This window comes from Pleurodeles waltl, chromosome 5 (assembly GCF_031143425.1).
Source record: "Pleurodeles waltl isolate 20211129_DDA chromosome 5, aPleWal1.hap1.20221129, whole genome shotgun sequence".
In the NCBI taxonomy this organism is placed as follows: Eukaryota; Metazoa; Chordata; class Amphibia; order Caudata; family Salamandridae; genus Pleurodeles; species Pleurodeles waltl.
Window position 1 is genome coordinate 440,528,969 of NC_090444.1, and position 18,520 is coordinate 440,547,488.

General features: G+C 43.8%; 1 protein-coding gene across 6 annotated transcripts in view; it reads left to right on the plus strand.

The window, feature by feature from the left end:
* The window catches only part of UGP2 (UDP-glucose pyrophosphorylase 2), a 440,011-nt gene that overhangs the window by 396,407 nt on the left and 25,084 nt on the right, over positions 1-18,520 (plus strand). For all 6 annotated transcript variants that reach the window (XM_069234231.1, XM_069234233.1, XM_069234232.1 and 3 more), the window contains exons 8-9: positions 1,930-2,172; positions 18,141-18,245. In XM_069234231.1, coding sequence (XP_069090332.1) covers positions 1,930-2,172; positions 18,141-18,245 — 348 coding nt within the window. The remainder of the gene's footprint in view (positions 1-1,929; positions 2,173-18,140; positions 18,246-18,520) is intronic.

Consider the following 18,520-nt stretch of genomic DNA (forward strand, 5'->3'; position numbering starts at 1 on the left):
TAGCATCAGTTTCCTTACCTTAAGCACTGGGGTTGTTGTGTTGTGGGGTGAAGAGCAGCAAAAGAGCAAAAGGAGATAGTTATAGTTTAGGGGGACTTTTTGTACCATGATGTCAAACGAACACTTTTGTCTCCAACATGGTTAGTAAAAATAAGCGTTATTACATAAAGTAATAAATACATGCAAAGATGCAAATAACACCTTCAGTAGCTCCTTTTTGCAGGTTTCTAAATACTGTGGCAAACATACTAATAAGGTCTGCAATTTCCAGTACAGTTACATTATTAATTCATGCTTTGTAAATGTCCTGAATCATTTTCCTTCAGATGTATAGCAAATTTTGAATTACTAAGGAAATTTGGTAAAATGTCCCCTTCTAGCTTTAAATAGCCAACAAAAATGAAGAGCTTATGCAAAAGGTGCAAACTTGTATGACTTTAACACAGTGTTCTGCTAGTACCCCTCAATAACTTTAACATTTTTGTCATGTATTCTTGTTTCTCTCCTTCCTGTCTCCTCTCATTCTTTTTGTCACCAAGCCCCTTTAAATCCGGCTCTCATGTAAGGCTATTCTGTTGAAATAAACGCATAGCAAGCTTCACGCCTGATCACCACAATTTTTCTGCATTTTGTGTTTTTGACGCTTTACCTCTAAATTGTCAACAGTACCCCCTAGGGGACACCAGTCTCTACTGAGAATCTGTTACATACACATCCGAATTATTATGCGTTATCGTGCTTCCCATCTGACAGAAGTCCAGCAGTTCGGGATGTCGGTGTAAGCAAAGGAAAAAACCCTAGGTACACATTCTATAGAGGTCGGACGAAATATATATATATATATATATATATATATATATATATAAATATATATATCTACACACACACACACGTGGTCGCACTTCTCACACACATCTTCATATCTAAAGGCTTATTAATAAGTGGACCAAAGTGCAGGGGAAAGGAAGGAAAACATTTTGTCGCAGCTGGTGGGGGGCTGGAGGTGACAGCTGAGGGGTGTGAATTGGAGGTCATGGCAGTGAGATCTCGCGTCCAGGGTGGCACAATGCGCACCAAGTTCGGCTGCTTATTTTCCCAGTAGACGTCACGAAGGCCAAAATATATTTTGCAAGGGTCACTCGTGTTGTGTGATCAGTGGCTGCGCCAGTGCGCCTGCCGTCATTCTGCCACAGAGACAAGAAAGTATACATTACAGACGGACAAGTTGACACACAGCCTGTTATTAGTGACTGACAACAATTAAAGACAAGACAAGTACAGTTCAAAAAGCGAATTAACAAGTTATTTAAGGATACAACGAAGTCACCTACTTTGGCCTCTGATTATTGATTTCCTACAGATGAGGTATTTACTAGAGGTTGTGTCCTCCTGTAATGGCCTATCCTTAGTTAAAGCCACATTTGTTATTAGTTGCTTTACATTACCGTATGCTTTGCAGACAGTGCTATCACTGCACATCTTCTCAAGAGAACCTCACTACATCAACTGAATATGATTATCTAGAATTTTATGGAGCATCCATTAACTTCTGGCCTGTATGCTTCATATCTCTTGGGACAGTCACTACTACTTAACACTTTTATGAGAGCTGAAGGTAAGACACTTGTTTATTCATATGGACCATTGATGAAGTTTGTAGCTTTGGCACATATTCTAGTGCTGGCCATGCTGTTCCAATATATTATGAATGGGAGAAGCTGACCACAAAGAATACAGAATTTACTAAACAAGTAAGTATTAATGTTATTACTTTGGGGCATGTCCTGCTGTTCTTAAAGGGTTTGGAACTCAAACGTGTTTCCTGTATGCAATAGTACATGAAGGCTAATTATGCTTATTTACAGCTGAACTATTAATAGATTGGATCAAATTAAAACATATAGTGCACTTTTATATTCTGTTTTCCAGACTTTAGATGGAGGATTAAATGTTATTCAGTTGGAGACTGCGGTCGGTGCAGCGATCAAAAGTTTTGAGAATTCTTTGGGCATCAACGTGCCTCGCAGCCGTTTCTTACCAGTGAAGACCTCATCTGACCTTCTGCTCGTAATGTCTAACTTGTATAGTCTCAATGCTGGATCCTTAACCATGAGTGAAAAGCGCGAGTTCCCCTCTGTGCCGCTTGTCAAACTGGGGAGCTCTTTCACCAAGGTGAGTTCATCTGTAGACAGCTCATAAGATTAAGTTTATTTTACTGCTTCTGGCAACTTGTGACTTTCACAAACGGAGGGTAATGACAACGTATGGCATATTACACAATGGCATATTTTATGATTGGGGTTCTGATTATATGCATAACTATTGATCTCGCAGACATGATTGACAGTATGGTAAGACCCTTAGGGTAAGACTTAATTTCTGCTTCTTTTTGCTTTTTAAAATACTGAGTGAAAGATTTACAGTGAAAATGGAAAACTGGTATTTCTATTTACAATGCAGTTATTAGTAGTTTTTAACTTCCAAGCAAATAACACTGACTAAATAACACTTCTTTCAAACGGCAGGAGGCACCCATATCCTAAATCACACATATTCTGCTTTTGACATTTGAAATTTCATGTTATATCTTTTGCTTGGAGCCATTCCTGTATTTTCACCTCCCTGTTATCTAAGAGTGACTTTAGCACCACATATGATCACATTCTGGATGGAAGAACCCCAAACGGCTTCTACCACTACTCTATAATCCTACTCAAATGCTAAAAATTGACACAGCATCATTCTTTTTTGGCATTTGAAATTTCATGTTATATCCTTTGCTTGTAGCCATTCCTGTATTTATATCTCCCTGTTATCTAAGAGTGACTTTAGCACCACATATGATCACATTCTGGATGGAAGAACCCCAAACAGCTTCTACCACTACTCTATAATCATACTCAAATGCTAAAAATTGACACAGCATCATTCTTTTTTTAAAGAATGTTTGTCTGATGAGTCCACTATTTCAAATCGCCCTCCACAAGTCTACCTCTCATCACACTAGTGAAGGGGCACCGAGGAAGTGGAAGCCTCAAAACCACATATCCCACCTCATGGACCTCCATCCCCTTAATCTGATCCTCCCAGGCTCAGCCCTCCATCAAGTTATTAGGGGAGTCCTAACCACTCATGTGTCATATTATTTTCCAGTTCATTCAAGCTAAAAAAGTGTAATGCATGGGTCCCTAGATCTTTCTGAACTTGTATGGGGCACCTCTACTTTTAAAGGCCACCCTTTCTGTACCCATATATTGGTCCATTCCTATATACCATGTTGCTTTAGTCTGGTGGTTGGCACTACCCTAGTTTCGGGCTATGCCCCTCTTGGCCACCCTTAGGCCAAGGGGTCACATGACCATCTTATTTTACGGCATGTTAATGTAATATAGGATACCTAGGATCATGTATTGTGGTTAGTGGCACTTCTGTTTCCAGGACCCTTGATAGAGTGTCACTAATTTCCCGTCAGTATGAATTTCACATCCCAGTATGTTTTGTGCAAGAATGTACCTGCCCCTTTTCCACATTTCACACAAGGATAATCTGGAGTTAATCGGATTTTGTAAAATCTGCTCTTGTTGTAATATGCTCTGTATAGGATTTTGAGTCAAAAGAGAGGTAGGCTAGTTTTTATGGCCATATCTCTTAGGTGCATCAAGGCTGCCTCCCAGTTTGTTTTTCATTGTGCCAGTTCTGCCTTCATCTCTTTCACAGGCCATTCACGCTGTCCGGGGCATTGTGTAGAGGTGTTTTGTAAGTGTACAATATGGCTCTCTTCATAAGCTTTAAAGCTATCCTTTCCGTTGAGAGGTAGCCTTGGGTATGATCGTCTAGTCAATCGTGATTGGGGCCAGGATGTGCTTCATCTGTGTTATTTGAATTCTCATGTTTTTGTCAGTTTCTTCCATTTGTGCAAACATTTTAATTCTCCCAGGGCTTATTGTGTCACCCACTTTATCAGTAATGTGCCACTGTGGAACCTATTTAGTTGTACCAACACTTTTAACAGTGTTGTCTTCCATAGCCACCCATATATTGACATAGCTCTCCTTCACACCTCTGTTACTGATCCCAGATGCAGTACTAGAGTGTCAGAGGGTACACCAGTCATTCACGACCAGCACTAAGGCTGGATATTGGGGAGCCCCACCTCCCACCGAAAATGTAGCCACATCGATTTTTTTGTTGTCAGGGCAATATGTGGTAACAATTATTCTTTCTGTTTGAAATACTTATCCGGAACCATGTACAGAGTGTTTTGTAGGATATGTGTACATTTTGGCAGCAAGATTATTTTGAACATAACTGCCTTCCCACTGTGTGAGGGTCCGTCTTATCCACCTTCTTGCGTCATCCCAACAGTTGGCAGGAACTTTTTGACGGTTATTAGTGAAGGCTGTATTACATTCACCTATGATATCAATACCTAGGTAAATGCAACAGTGTGCCAGCATTCAGGCTGCCAGGCTTTGATCAGCATTACTATGGTTTGAGAACAATTGGTCCTGTATCCAGAACATTTACTAAAACCAGTAAAGACCTGCAAGAGTATCGGGATAGTATTCTGTGGTTGTGCTACGTATAGAAGAACCTCATCTGTGTACAGGGCGATACTATCTGTAGCCCCCATCTCTATTCCAACCTTATTTCCTTTCGGGGTTCCCCCTCTCTCAAAAGGCAAACTGTTCAATTTCCATAGCAAATGAGGTGCATCTCTGCCTCCTTCCCCTATTCAGCCCACATTTCTGTGACACACACTACTCCCCCTCCCCACCTCTGTGGTTTCTTAATATCGGTCATACCCATGAGCAATACTGGGGGCCAATCCCAAAGTAAATAAATATATAAAACAGGAGCCTCAATTCAAGAGCATCAATCGCCATTTCATCACTTAGTGATCGCACCACTAATAGATCATGCTTTACTTTTGCCCAATGGAGCCAATAAATGAGCTGGTGAATGTTTAATCTGGTGTGTTCTCTGAGCATTTATGCCACATTGGTCCAGTTTATATCATGTTATTAAAGAAGAGAAACACATTCTTAAGTTTTGGTCTGTGTAGGAAGCTGGCTCTTTATATGTTATATCAAAATGAGATATATTATGCAAAGAGTCCAGGGGTTCCTTGCCTAGTGGCCAGGGGCTTGCTCTGGCAATTCCAAGGTACTTCTTTAGGGGATAGTGTGGTCGAGCAGCCTTAGGCTTATCAGAGAGGATTGTTAGACACCTGCAAATACATAAACAGTCAAAAAATGAGACACACGACTCAAGAAGGCTACCCACACCGATTTAAAAATAAATAAATAACAAGTATGTTTATATATGTTTTGGCACAGGAATCCATACGATCAGGTAAGTACGTTTTGCAAGAGAAATCTTTACAGTTTTGTAAAGTTGACACCATGCAATTTCTGGAAACTGCAATGTTATTCTCTGGAGGAAAAACAAAGACAACAAAACAGGTACAGAACAGCAACTTAAGAGGCCATTCTCCTGGACTTTAGGTAAGTATTGGACAAGGATCACATGAACAGGTCACACCGGGAAGCACTGGGGCGACCGGGTGCAGAGGTTTAGTATGGTGTCGGGGCCCATTGTTACTCTTTTGGGGTTTGGTCCAGTTGAAAAGATGCCGCAGGTGAGGATGGGGGATCCAGTCGGGTCGAACCAACAAGTGGCTTCCAATCTTGAGATGTCCGGGGTTGAGGGGACACTCTCAGTCCTCTTCTCCACGGGCCAGGGGCGACGGATGCGGAGGTGTCCTGAGCAGTCGGGTTTTTCTCCACCAGAGCACTCTCGGTTGATGGGGCCTGTCTGCAGGCAGTGTTGGTGAGTTCACAGTGCGCATGTCCAAGGTGGGCTTTGTCTCTGGTAGGCTGGGGGACCACCAGGGCAGCATTGGCTCACTTTAACTCGGCTACGCAGCACAGGTGCAGTGGCGCTTTTCTGTGTCGGGTTTTCTGTGGCCCAGAGTCCTCGCAAATGTCTTGGGGTGCCTGCAATATGCTCCCCTGGAGTTCCTGCATCTTTGTTGAAGGCAGTCAGGCCTCCCAGGCTTTATTAGGGCACAGCAGCTTGCAGGCCGAATGGACTTTGGCACAAATAGGTGGGAACAGAAGGCAGGGCTTAGCCCAAGTCAGGTGCTTCTTCCTTGGTCGTTACTTTTGTGGCTCTTGGGTGTCCTTCCTTTTTGTAGGTCAGCAGGAATCTGCTTTCCTGTTACCAAGGGCTCCCCTAAATACTGAATTTAGAGGCGTTTCAGGGAGTTTTGGGTAGTAACCAATACACTACATGCACCCTCTATTTGACCACTTCTTTGGAAAGTGGGCATAACCCTGTCTCAGAGTTCCTAAATTTGCTTGCACTAAAATGGCAGATTTCTAAATGTAGTGTCCACATCAGTCAGCTCACCTTAGGGGTGGGACTGACCTAAGAGGTGGGCACACCTCTCTGTATACTAAATTGCCCTCCTGTCCTGGTGTCAAATGGGCCCTGGGGCAGGGGTGTCTGTATCTCTACTGCGAGTGAAGCCAGATCTGCATACCAAGGGCGGTGGGCTTCTTTGAAGCCTTCTGCCTTGAAATGCAGGATTGCAGGTCATCCTGTTGGGTGGGGTTTGTAAAGACCTCTCCCAAAGCAGGCTTGGTTTAGGACTGCCCTGAGAGCAAAAGCTCTCACCCGTGGCGGGGTTGTAGGAGAGGGGGGGTGTCAGACTCGTGTCTGGTGGTGGCAGGCTGGCTAAAACTGGTCAATCAGCACACAGGTAGATGGTAGGTGTTCAGGGGGAACCTCTAAGGTGCCATCTGGGTACATGTATTAATAAATCTATCATAGTCATCAGTGTGGGTTTATTATTATGAGATGTTTGATACCAAACATCCCTATTTTCAGTGAAGCCATCATGTACCTGGGAAACTCGTATTGACCAGTGTCCAGCACGTTTACTTAAAATGGCTTTTCTGTTCACTCAGTATGTCTAAGAATCGACACAGACATAGCAACAGCATGTATGCTCTTGCAGATATGCCCTCACGTGTAATATAATGCACCCTGACTTTGGACTGCAAGGTCTGCTGTAGGGGTGACTTACATATATTGCATGCCGTGTTTAGGGGTCATGGCACACAGGCTGTGTGCCATGTTGTGTTTTCACATTTAGCTGCACCAAGACATTCAGCCTGCAAAGGCAGTCTGCATGTGCTAGGTGAGGGGCCCCTGACGGTGGCACAATACACACTGTAGCCCTTGGGGGTCCCTCTTTGGTACCCAGGCCCTAGGTACCAAGGTTACCATTTACTAGGTATTTACAGGGGGTGGTTCCAAAGGTATTGACAATTGGGGAACAATTGCACAGTTTTAGGGGAAGAGATTGGGCACTGGGGACCTGGTTAGCAGAAACCCAGCACACATTCAGTCAAAAATTGCATCTAAGACCAGGCAAAAAATGGGGGTGACCAGGTTCGGAAAGCGGCACTTTACTGCAGTAGATAGGTTATTCCTGTAGTAGTTGTGTGTTTTTAATAAACACATTTATTGGCATTTTTCACTTGTTGCTGACAGTTGACCACATGTTCAAAGTAGAGCTACATCCCCTAGCCTATTAGCTTCAAACAGTGCATTAGTGTCTGCAGTTCATGATATGTGCCAGTAAGTTTGGGTTGCATGTCCGCATTCCTTCACCTCCTTAATGGTTCTGGGGCCCCTCTCTATGTGAAGTCAAGTACCTTTCACACTATCCTGGGTCACATCACCAGTCATTTTGTAACAGTCCCATGATTCCCATATTGTGGAGTGTTTGTGGGCAGCCCCTAACCTGATACACTGGGTAGCTCCAAAGCCATGTGACTCATGCCACAGGCTCAGCTGTCTAGTGAGCAGAATCTGCTGTACACCACCTCCTGGCCACAATAAACATGTATGAAGCGTAGCTATTCGAGTCCATGTCCAGCGTGGTATTAAATGGTGTAATCTTAAGAGCAAGATACATGGGCCGCCCAGGATATCGGACAAGGGCTGTACAATGCTCTGCCAGAACACCTGTACCCTCTGGTATGACCAGCTTTTGTGCAAGAATCCCTCTCCAACCTGGCACATTTAGTGGGTTTCCACCACAATGTGATTAAGATATGGGGAGTTAGTTTCTTGTGCGTCCAGTATATGTGATTAAAGTATTTTAATTTAATTAAACAGAATTGAGCAACATTAGTTGCTTCTCTTTGAACCTAAAGTGCTTCTACTATTCTTCATTCTTTGGGATGGCAAAATCATACTCCCAAAACTTGTGACAGGCAGGGACGGTAGAGAAGGGAGATCTTGTGCTTCCCCAGTTCTCGAGTCAGGAGTTTGGCCTTGAGCAGGTGAAAGTCGGGTAAATTGTCCAAATCAGTAGTTCCTAGCGTCATGATGACTGCAGAGCCCTGCTTAGTCATTATTTGAATCCGGGGACGCCCTCTTAATCATTATTGTAATCTAGAGATCTCCACTGAGTCATTCCCGGAGGCCTGGGGACTTGGGCTAAGCACTTTCAGTGATTGAACTGCAGAGCAATACGCACAAAAATGCAGAAACAAGTATTCTTCAAACATGTACACAAATGATTAAATATTTTATTTAATTCTCAAACAAATATAAACAAAACACATTTTTAATTTTAATGGAAAGGTTAGAGCGTTTCTAAATTTGATTGAGGCCACTGATCATCCATGCTGTATTTTGTTAGATGCACTTGCACTGCTCCCGCAAATCATTCTGAGGATACTAACATAATTTTAGCCTCCAATTTCAGATTCCTTCAAATTTACGGAATGTGTTAAAATATTCAATTTTACATGTTGCATCTTTATGAATATATACTAAAGTAACCTGCTAACATTTAATTTTCTGAATAATAGCGGACCACCTGACTAGGCTTCACAGACTCTCAGGGATCCTTAGACCACAGGTTGACAACCAGTTGTCTAAAACTTTAGGTGAGGTGGTAGGGCATGCATCAGCAGTAGATTAGATAACAAAATGATTGATTGTTGTGTGGGATATTTGCAATTGTAGGGCAGGTCAGCAAAGGAGTTTTTTGGCATTTACATTCTGTTATGGATCTACCTTCATTATGCATCTGCAGGTCCTCTGGGCTGGATATAGTGTCCCAACTCCTAAAGCCTTATAGGGACTGAACATGCTTGTTCCATCATAGTGCCATGCCACAATAGTTATCAGGATTAGACGCCATGTCAATTTTCTGTCTTCAGCCTTTACTTCCACATTCTAATAATCATGGTAGATATAAAGGAAAGACTGGGCTGAATGGTTCCTTCATATAGGAAGTTAAGGGGGTGTGCATCTCCCATTACCCACTACTCAACAGTAAATGGAGTCTGTCTGATCACTGTGGATCCAGTCATCCAGCCAGGATAGCCATTAGTTTGTTGCTACCCAGGGAGTCCTTTTGCCCCATAAGAAGGCGTGTAAAGCAAATTAAATCACACCAAAAATCAGGAGGAATATTGTGAGGGTAATCCTGCAATTTACATTGTGTTGGGAGGAGAGACCATTTTCAGTATTTCCACCATTCCCATCAAAGAGAGAAGAGAGGACCAAAATGTCTGATTGCCACGCAGGCTGTGCAGCAGGGAAGCCATTCTGTTCCACCAAATTTCCACTGTCTGAGCCATCGTGTATATCCCTAGGTATGAAGTTCCCTGTCCCCACAATCAAACTGGAAGCCCAGACCAGCTCCCCTGAACTCTGCCCTGGGCTTGTCACAGATTTGGATTTGTTAACCATGAAGCCAGAAGATTCACCATACACTTCTAGTATTCAGAGAGCACAGGGACCAGACCAATCTGGGACCTGGAGATAAATAAGGTGGTCATCTGCATAGAGATACCCTGCCCTCAATCCTCCTTGATCACTCAAATATGCATAATTGGGCTTCTTTCTGGAGCCATTCATCCAGTGACTGTAGGCAACATGAAGAGAAGTGAAGATTGTGGGCACCATTGTTTGGTCCCCCTCATTATGGGGAATGCTTTGGAGGATACCCAAACTGTAAGTTATGTGTAAAGGAGTTGCATGTGGATGAGAGAATTTGGGCCTAAATGTAATCAAAGACATTCTCAGAATCCACCATAAGGAGTGTGCGCCATCTCCAGGGCACAATGGAACCAAGGGATATTGTGCCTCATGCACCTATTGCCCATGAAGCCAAGCTTTTGTTCTGGGTGCACCAGACTTCTGATGACTGTGACAAGACAATTAACAAGGGTCTTTGCCAAAATGTTTTCCTCTGCATTTATGAAGGAGATAGTCTTATAGGAGATAGACCTATAGGAAGAACAAGATTACAAGGTCTGCCAAGCTTAGTGAATGACGTTGATTTCAGTCACTTGCACGTTCGGGGGATATGCAGCCCTTCCCTGTGGACACCTTTAACTTAGCATTGAGGTGCGGTATAGTCTTTACCACTCTCAGCCATGATCTCATTGGGGCCTAGATTTTCCCTTTTTTTTTTTTTTAGCTCACAGAGGTCCTCTTCAAGGTCTGTGGCGAAGAGAGGCTTATTGAGTCAGATCCTATTTATCTGCAACAGATTACGGATCGGTATGTCCTCCAAAATTTCTGCAGTTCATCCAGATGGGGAAAACTACTTTCTGAGAGTAAGTTTTAATAGAATTAAGAATGAAGATCTGGGCTAACACCTGCTGCTCTGTAACAGTGGAACATTCCAAATTTCATGGCTCGCATCTACCAGCTAGTTCAGGAGATAGTCCATTTTATTGCTAGGTGTTAAACCCAACCCTGGACAGCCACCCAACACATGCGTGCCCATCCCAGAACGGTTTTGTTGTAGTCAATGTGATGTAGCGCTTTGAATGTTGATTTTTCATTTTCAGGCCGGAGAGTCGAAGAAGAGATTGTGGCTGTGTCATATTCTTTTTCTGTAGTTGGTTGTGTTGATCCATGCAACTCATCGTCTGAGCCCAGAAAGCAACCTTAAATGCCTCCAATAGTCATGGGAGATGTTACTGATTGTGTATTGATTCAAAAATATCTATCCGCCACTGATGTTAGGTGCACCAGGGTTTTGGAATATTTAAACCACCAGGCATTGAGTCTCCAGCCTGTGCACCCTGCCACCACTACCTAAAGTAAGCTCAATTGGGAAGTGGTTTGATCGCCTTCACACCAGAATAGTATATGTGACATGCTGGAGATCATTGAGGGGCCTCAGGAGTTAGAAAATCCTCAAACATAACTTGTGAGGCCTAGTTGCCATTTGTTTAGATGAATGTGGTGCCAAGCATCCTCCAAATCCAGGCAACCAGTGAAATCAGTGACCGGATGATTGCTCTGTGAGCGAGCTGATGAATTTTCTTTCTTATCCAGGATACCATGAAAGTCCCTGCCCCAAACACGAGTCACCCAGTTGCGTCTGAGCAGGGTTGGACTGAAGTTCCTTAAGGAATGCCGTGGTCAGGGGAGAGAGTAGATACACATTAACTATGGTCAGCTGCTGACCACTTCGGGTACCCGAGACGATTTAATGTTGGCCCAGTGGGTCTCTTTTTTACTTTAAGGGTTTCGAACTTTAAGATCTATTTGATAAGTATGACAGTACACCCCATGATTCATTCCAGAATCTGCCGTGCAAGACTGTGGCAAAGCCATGTTGGGCAAATAATCTACACTTGGTGCCCATCAGGTGCCTCCCTTGCAGGAAGGTGATATCAGAGGCATATCCTGAGATGAATTTAAAGAATGCACAGTAGTATATGATTGTCTGTCTCGGCCAAAGACAGGTATGCATTCAGTGGACAACAGCACCGTCAAAGCAGCAATAGCAGTGAACGTGAAATACAAAAAACACTAACAAGCCCACAGATAACTCCTTTCCTTACCCCATCCTCCACCCTATACTCCCAAACCAGAAGCATGTCAATCAGGCTTAAACTCTGCATCTTAAACAGCACCCCTAACACACCGAGCATGTCAAACCCTCAATGAATTCTATCCTAACTATCCAACCATAGTAATCAGCTTAGATGTGGTTTTAAACTAAGGAAATTAGGGCCTCATTACAACATTGGCGGTATTGACCACCAACCGCCACGGCAACGGCCGCCTACATACCGCTGCCGTGGCTACCAGCGGTCAACGTGTGTTATGACCGCTGATGGTATTCCGCCACAATTCTGGAGGAACACTGCCGGCGGTCATAGTTACGGACGGCGGTAAGGCGGCGCTGCTGCCAGCAGCACCACCACACCAGCAAAATACCGTGGACTGTATCATGAGCAATGATACGGCCTGGCGGTGTTTTGCTGGCGGACGCTGCTGCTGACAACAGCGCCGCAGACCGTCTACAGCCGGAGGACCCCCTGCAAGCAGGTAAGTCGGGTTCTCCGACCGGAGAGGTGGGGTGGGGGGTGTTGTGTGAATGTGTGGGGGATGGGGGGTGTATGTTTTGGGATGCGTGCATGCGGTGTCAGTCACGTTGGATGCTTGCGTGAATGAGTGATTGTGAGTGTTGTGGATGTATGTGTGTGACAACTATGTTGGTCTGTGTTGTGGTGTGTGGGTATGCATGTGTGCGTGGGTGGTGGTGGGTATGCATGTGTGTATATGGGTGCGGGTGTGGGTGTGTATATGTGCGGGAGGCAGGAGCGGGAGGGTGGGGGAGTGCTTGGGGGAGGGGGCGGGGGAGACCCCCATCAGTGCCAGGGAAGGGATTCCCTGGCATAGATAGTGCCTACCGCCATGGTTTTCATGGCAGTAAATTTGGCACGAAAACCATTGCGTTAGGCAGGGTCGTAATCCCGAGGGTGGATTTGTGACGGCCGCCGGGCTAGAGACTGAAGTCTCCAGCCCGGCGGCTGTTACCACCCTGGCGGTCAGTGTGTTAAAGTGGCGGTGTTGGATAGCGGTAACCGCCAGGGTCCAAATCCCTTTTATTTTACCGCTGGCCTGTTGGCGGTATTACCGTCTCTTTAACACCGACCGCCAGGGTTGTAATGAGGGTCTAAATCTATTTGTTGCAGTGCTTATCTATGTGTTGCTTCCAGTAGAGAAAGACCCAGCCAGTGATGTAGAAGGACTGGTGAGTTATGACTTCACAACCTTTTTCATGGCCTATGAAACAGGAGGACTAGGCACCTAACCACATTCCATTCCTCATTCCCCCATAACAGAATGTCGCGTCTCACAAACACAGTGTGAAGACGAGTGGGCATCACAGGTTCATCTATGTAGAGCAGTCCTCACTAGGGCTTGAGTGTATGAACTGTCTGGGGAATCTTTCTGTGAGTCCAAGTTGACACAGCAGACTCCAATCCAGGGTTCAATGCATAGTGTTCCAGCTTTTTTTCCGCTTGCTCTTGCAATCTTTCAGAGGGGCTGCCCTGGTGTCTGTTTTCTGTTTCAGTGTGCCAGATGCAGCACTGTGGGCCCCCACGCTCACTCTTGTCCGTCGAAGGTGATCTTTTCTTCAGTTGCCTAATCTCAAGCCCATTCTTCGATATCAACAAAGAAATTAGCCTCGTAAGGAGAACTCCGAACCATTCAGGCTATAAAAGCATATGGTCTACATTCAGGGCACGTGATTTCTGTATAATTTCATCAGATGTTTTCAGTTGTTGTTGTATATATTTAATGTAGTCAGGGAAGATAAGGATGTGGTTGAGTCATGTTACTGGTGTGCTGACCCTGGCGTCTTAAAGATGCTTTGTCTCTCTTTATAATTCAGCACCCTTGCATCCTTGCACTTTTTTGAGGAGGGTCCCCTGAAGGTGGCCCTTCGTTTGTGAAGCAATGTGACCTTTCAACTACAAGGCACGTGGACAGGTCTTCCTCAGGATCCGAGGTATGCATCCAAGTCTCTAAGAAACTTTCTCTCAGAAGACCCTCACAGGGGATAATATTATGCACTGCTTTATGTTATCCATCCTCCACTTGGTCGTTCGGTATTTTAGATTTCTGTTTGTTTCCCCACATTGGTCTGAAAGTCTTTCATTGTGTCTTCAAGCTCAGATATTTGTCCTGCCACCTTGGTGACTCTGTTCGCCATGTTTTTTAAATCGTGACACTGCAAGACCACATCTGACCTGACTTCCTCAATTTTGGCTCTTAGAGAGAGACCAGATGTTGGCCAATGGCCTGCAGGTTAACTGTTGTGTCAGAATGCTGATTTACACCTCCTCTGCTTCGTGTGGGCAGGTTTACTATCTGGGGCCTTGGGAGTTGAGCCTTTCAAATTTATCGATTTTTGGACTGATGGGGTCCTGTCAGATTTTCTTTGGCCATCATGTATGGGTCAGCCAGACAGGCGAAGTGTATAGCAGTGGTGTCAGGAAGCCCCTCCACTCCGAGTTCTGTTATCCTCCAGATTGCAACTATTAGGATTGCGTCCCACAAAAACAGTTACACAATGTATGGTGCAAATAAGGAGTATATTAATTGCCATGGAGGTTACTAGCAGGTCACTCGAACACAAATCCATTTACGGATCTGAACAGATGTGATTTTGCAGAATTAACCATACTAATGAAGCTGTGAAATTCCTAGAACATGGATCATATGATCAGCGAGGAGATGCTGTTCGAGCCCTTGACTCATTATCCAGATGGGCTTAAACCCTAAGTTGAAATCTGAATAATGCAACGTTTATTCATACCTCCATTTAGTACTAACTTAAGTGCTACAGCAGGCTTGGTAAGCTGTAAATTTGAAATTTTGAAGGCACACTTTGTTTTCCTGGTGCTGCCCTTAAAGGCAGGGTGATATTGAGATAATTCTGAATGTATAATGGAGAGTGGTGAAAATGGCCTTTATGAAGTAGCACGTCTTCCCATTAACACTCCTCCGTCATTTCTGACTGTATTATTATATGTTAAATTTGTAAAAATAGGAAAGTTCAGGAACCAAAGTTTTTCTTAGGAGTCAGTCTCCAGTGCTGACAAAAAGCTATGGTTGCTGAATGCCAAGGCTGCCAAGTCTTGATTGCCCTAATGCATTTTTTCGTCCACTACCCTACATTTCCTATCTCTAGCTCACTCTTGGTCTTTTTTAGCCTTACTTTCTCAGTTTTTCTGCCTTCCTCTTCTTCCTCCTTTCTCATAGTTGTGCATAGCGCTCTTTTGCTGTGGACTAGTGTCTGATGATGAAAAGTAAGTCCTGGTACCCAAGAAGGACTGGTTACCAACGACCTTAACCAACAGCACAAATTGAGCACTGGGTTGGCTATTTGGATCCATCAGGTTATGTCAGAGAAGGAAACATTTTAATGCCAGCTGCTATGTGCTGCATGATTTTATCAGAACAGTGAGGAAGAGGGACAGGTGAGCCAGTGAATGCAGTTAAATAGTGCAGTCTACTGGGCAAATATTCCCATGCACAGTGGCAACCAATTCGATTAAGGATTTCGGGCATTTAAAAAATACATTTTCTCCTCATCATATACACTCTTGTCTTCCAAACCCAATAACTGGACCTGATCACTACATCAGAGAGGGTGAGTATTTCTTTATATTTTAAACCTTTTATATAGTGCGTCTGTACCACTGTCGACTTGTGCGCTTTACAATAGATCAGCATATTGGATAATATGGACATTAACAATCAATGACCCAGGTAGGTGGCAAAAATATGCAAATCACATTGCATAATTATACTTAGTAGGTAGATTATTGAAGTAGAATGTGCCTGGTGTAACGGGGTGAATACACTCAGAGGGCTGGATTAAGGTCAAAATGGTTTGGATTAGCCAAATTGACAGAACAGATGGGTCTTCAGGTGTTTCTTGAATGCAGGAACGAGGGGTTGACTTTGTGCTGGACCGTGAAGGGAGAGACTGAGGTTTGTGTCTGTACTCAAAAAGAACTGTTTCAGCAATATAGAAATTCCGAACTTAGAGGCTTCCACTGTGTAGGAGTCCCTGCTTTTAATGTCTGGTTACCTCCCAAGATTATCAAAAGGTTGGACAGGTAGATGGATGTTCTTGTGTAGTACTTTGTGAGCTGGGCAACACATTTTGAACTTAATCCTAGCTTGAAGGGCAGCCAACATAGATACTTTATGATCAGGGAAATGTGGATACAATTCTTGCTGTCTGCAACAAGTCTAGATGTGGAGTTGAACACAGCTTTCAGTAAGGTTAAGGATGCTTGTGGGATAGCTGCAAAAATAGTGTTGCCAGTGTCCAATCTTGAAATGATAAAGGCGTGTGCCAGAGTCTTCAACAGGCCAAGAAAGAGTTCTATATTTGTTTTCAAGGAGTGTAAGTAAGCATAAGTTTAAAAAAAAAAAAAAATGGCTGACAGATTTTTTTTTGGGGGGGGGAGAGTAGAGTATTATTAAAAGTAAAGCTGAGGAAGTTAACTTCAGAAACTTGTTTTGGGATGTAGTCTTAAAGTTTTAAGTCATTAAGGACGGCCAGATTAAATCTGTTTTTGGGTTCAGGACTGATGAGCAGAAACTATTTTTTTGCTTGTAAAGCATGAGTACGTTTTCGGCTATCCAATCTTTAATCGACAGAGCTAAGTGCGACATCTATTGCTATTGTTTACAGAAAATATGTTTAAGAACAGTTGTGTAATGTCCATGTATTGTTGCATACTAACTCCGGACTCATTGATACACTGTGTGTAGAAAAAAGTTGAATAGTGTGGGGAAAAGTACTGAACCTTTTGATAGGTCAAATACCATCAGGGCACATCTTGATATGCGTGTCCTCGTCTTCATTAGTTGCTACCTCTCCAAAAGGAAAGGAGTGAAGTATTTCAGTGCTTGAGCTCTAAAGTCAGTTCAGTTTTCCACAATAGCCAGTAACTTCATCTGATCAATAGTATTGAGATTTGCTGAAAGATCTAATCACACCAGTATGGCAGTAGCACCGTCATCCAGAATGTTGTGGATGCCATGAAGCACTTTCATTGTAGTTATTCCTCGAGACACAAAGTTTGAAGGTTCTACCATGCTAAGTAGGTTGGTAACAGCACTTTCTATATGTAACAGTTGGAAGGAACGTGCGCAACACCATTCACATTGCAACCTCCCAGCCAGAGAGCACACTTAAGAGAGCACACGGTATGTCCATGCTGAAAGTATAGACACCCTTGGTACAGAGAAAGAGGCCTGAGCCTAGAGTCGACTGCCTCCAACCATCTCTCCCAATACAGCTGGATTCGGAGCAGCAGTAACGCCTTTCAACAAATAAATGATGGAGTCGCTTTAGTTACACCTGCTGCCCAGTCCATGCTGTGCTGGTGCACGTCCTCAAAAACCGAAGCACATCCAGTGGCCTCACGGATCGTCAAGTGCGCCAGGCAGCCATGATGTTCTGTGCTGTCTGTTTAACGTGCGATGGTGTGTCCATCTCTCTGATTTTCTCCTGCACACTGGATGCTCTCATTGCTCATTTCGAGGTCATGAAATATGTATTGGCTTGCTGAAAGACCCATCTGTTTGAGTACCTTTTAATTCTCCCTGGTTTGCATCTGCTTTTATTGTGTGTTTAGTTTTAGATCTGTTTCTGATGCTTTTATAGTGCCTATTTGCTTGTAGCTGGAATCTGTTCTGCAAAGTGCATTTATGCCACCAGTCGGACTTTATCCCACCATAATGGTTAAAGCAGTAGTACCTATACTTGTATTTAGCCTGTCAAAGTAGACTCACATAAGACTATGTGGTGTCAAAGCAGAAAGGTGAAAAGGAGGGCTTAAGAACAGGTGGAAGAAAGCGGGACTCCCTTGTTTCGTTTGTCGGTGTGTCTGTGCTGTGGCACAGCTATGCAAAGAACTATTTTATTTTCACTCCTAATGTATAAAAATTAATGCAAAATTTGCACAGGACAAGCTCCCATTCCTGTATTTTGCAGTGCTTGTGCTTATTAGTCTTAGGCTCGGAGAATGATTTCCCTTTTAATGGGGGTTTCTTTTGTCTTTTCACAATCGTTAGGACTTGGTTCTGGCTCTTGAGTTTAGAACCAGTAATTCTCAGATATGAGAAACGGAGTGTGCTTTACTGCAGAGCACAGCTTTGAAACAAGTCACTCTGTATGTCTGCAGCTTTACAGATGTGACAGTCAGGGTACACTGATTTGTGTACGGGAAGGCGTGTAAAAAGTATTGTTTCTGTTTTTCTAACAGGTGCAAGATTACCTGAAGCGGTTCGAGAGCATCCCGGACATGCTCGAACTGGATCACCTCACAGTGTCGGGAGATGTGACATTCGGCAAGAACGTTTCACTGAAGGTAGGCCTCGGAGTAGTGATGTTACACAGTCTGCAGAAGCAGTCCTCTGTGCTCGTGCCTTAACTATATGCATGCGCTCAAGTGCCTCAGTGCAGTTAGTCTTGAGATTCCACCGTGCTCGCTCCCGTTGCTCCCTGTTATAAGTGTTTTTTGAGAGCACAGTATTGAGCAGTGGGCAGTGGAGATACTAAGGGCCGTATTTATACTTTTTGGCGCACAACTGCACCAACGCAGTTGTGCGTCAAAAATGTTAACGTCATTCCAAAGCGCCATGC